The sequence below is a fragment of the Frankliniella occidentalis genome, unplaced genomic scaffold (genome assembly GCF_000697945.3).
Source record: "Frankliniella occidentalis isolate FOCC.00 unplaced genomic scaffold, Focc_3.1 Scaffold10, whole genome shotgun sequence".
In the NCBI taxonomy this organism is placed as follows: domain Eukaryota; kingdom Metazoa; phylum Arthropoda; class Insecta; order Thysanoptera; family Thripidae; genus Frankliniella; species Frankliniella occidentalis.
The window spans coordinates 1,936,050-1,938,127 of record NW_026267140.1 but is presented as its reverse complement, the minus strand read 5'-3'; the positions used below and the strand labels follow the sequence as shown (position 1 = coordinate 1,938,127).

The 2,078-nt window shown below is 56.4% G+C and overlaps 1 protein-coding gene across 1 annotated transcript in view; it reads left to right on the top strand.

Moving 5' to 3' along the window:
* Positions 1 to 2,024, top strand: part of LOC127752345 (sodium-dependent multivitamin transporter-like) — a 14,761-nt gene extending 12,737 nt beyond the window's left edge. The window contains exon 4 of the mRNA XM_052277434.1: positions 1,579 to 2,024. Within this exon, the coding sequence (XP_052133394.1) occupies positions 1,579 to 1,683 (105 nt within the window). The 3' untranslated portion in view covers positions 1,684 to 2,024. The remainder of the gene's footprint in view (positions 1 to 1,578) is intronic.
* Positions 2,025 to 2,078: the final 54 nt, after the last annotated feature.

Sequence of the window (2,078 nt, the reverse complement as noted above, 5' to 3'; positions counted from 1 at the left end):
AAAAAATATTTTGCTTTCAGTGACGATATACCGACTCAAGCAACCAGCAGATACTTTGGTAAAAATGATGTCCCATGTATCCTATGCATAACGCATCTCGCAAATGTACCTAACCTCATTTGAACTGTGTTGCTCGTCCTGCAGGCCATATTTGTCTTTTCGAATTTCAAATAGTGTGCGTTTTTCCCCACCTCATTCTCGTCACGCCGGAAGCGACGTTCCCTTTTGTAGTTTGTAGTTCGTATTTAATTATTACAGCGACCCGACCAGGGCGCTGTCAAAGGTTCGTCTGGAACATAATGGAGGGTTAGGCACGGTCCGGGCACGGTACTGGGGTTTTGGGACAGAAATTACCCAACTTTTAGACGACGCGTTATAGAGACGGAGAAATTTCACGTCTTCTGTTTTAACTCACTTCACTCATTTACGCGTTCTAACCGCTACAGTGAGACCAGCCTAAGGTCCGTCTTTTCACAGCACGGGTAGCATAGGAGTTTGCAGGCGAGAAGGGGTGAGGAAAAGACGGACCTTAGGCTCGTCTGGCTATATTCTTCTTCCTCCGTTGGCCGAAATACACTATCAAAAAGCAGTCAATTTCCCGCCGTGATACACCGATTGTGCGGGGGGCAGGATACTTTTTCGCGACGGATGTACGTTTCGCTGTGCGCACTCGGCGGAACACGTGCTTGCAGGTCGTGATCAGAATGACTCAGGCAGGGTATCATACGTCCGTGAGGCAATCTCTAGCCGGCTAATGCCGATAGCCTCCGTCCACTCCGTCGCATGTTCGTACTCGGCGGCGGCGTGGCCGGCTAGACGACTGGCCCTGAGTCCTGCGCGTAACCGCCCTGCACCGGACGGCGCCGGCACCGGCCTGGAGCAGAACCGGAACGTACTTGCAGGGCGCGCGGTGAGCGGTGCAGTGCGGCGGGCACCTGTCCCGCGAGGGCGCGTGCGCTCGCGGCCGTGGCGCCCGAGCCAAGTCCCATATGAGACAGTTTGAGTTAATTGTCTGCAGTGCAGATAAACTTTTCGTGGTGGGGAAGCAGAGGTGCATTGTTATTTTTATTTTCAAGTGGCGTGGTGGGCCAGTAAAGTTATTTTCGGCGAACTGCAATCCAGACTATGCAATCCGTGAATTGTAATCTAAAGTTTGGTCTGTCGTGATGCTGTGTGTGCGAATAATAACGCATGGTATACCATCGATAGCGGTTGTGCCACCCGATTGCATTTATCGGGTGCTGCTGGGCGGCGCGGTGAGGCGCCACGCCTCGACGAGCTCCGCGTTTATCCGCTTTCGATAACGCGGGATGAATGGGAGTCAATGACACGGTGCGGTGACGGGGCGGGGCGGGGTATCGTGCACCCGCATCGGCTGCATGTGTCTGCCCTGCCCCCCTCGGGCGGGCTTGCTCGGCCCATCACACCACCGTATCGCACGCCGCTTTGTCTGGTTACGTTTTTCAGATAAGCAAAGTCGCGCTGCCCAACTTATCCTCCTCTGCGGCCCGCGCCATTAGCAGCCCGCCCCCTGCCTACTCTGACACTAACACCCTCGTCTCATCATTTATGTTCCAGGGCGTGCTCAACCCGCTCTCCTCGACGATCCTGGCGGACGAGCAGAATGCGACCGAGGCGCCTCGTCGAGACGGGCTCAACGGGGATGGAGACGGCAGAAATTGATGGGCGTACGCGGCGATACCGAGTGAAGTTTGTCGCTCTCTTTTTGTTTCACCTCCATTATCATCCAAAAAAAGTCGGCACTATCATATGAGTTGGTCTAATTATTTTTTGTGACGTGATTCGCTTGCATGCATTCGTATCAAGTTCGCGAGATGAAGCAGCCTGCCTTCACCTCCACTCGCGCGGCAGGCGGCAGACCATTATACTGCCGTGCGCGATGGGTTGCCTGCGCCGGCCTCGGCGGGCGCTCGCTGGCACGCTCCGAGCACTCCGCCTGCTTCGCCGAGCCACGGCTGCGCCTGCGTACCGCCTGGTGGCGGCCCCGGGGCGGCCACCCCTCCTGCAGCCCGGCGCGGCGTGCGGCCCAGCCTCTGGTGGACGGGCGAGGCCCTCGT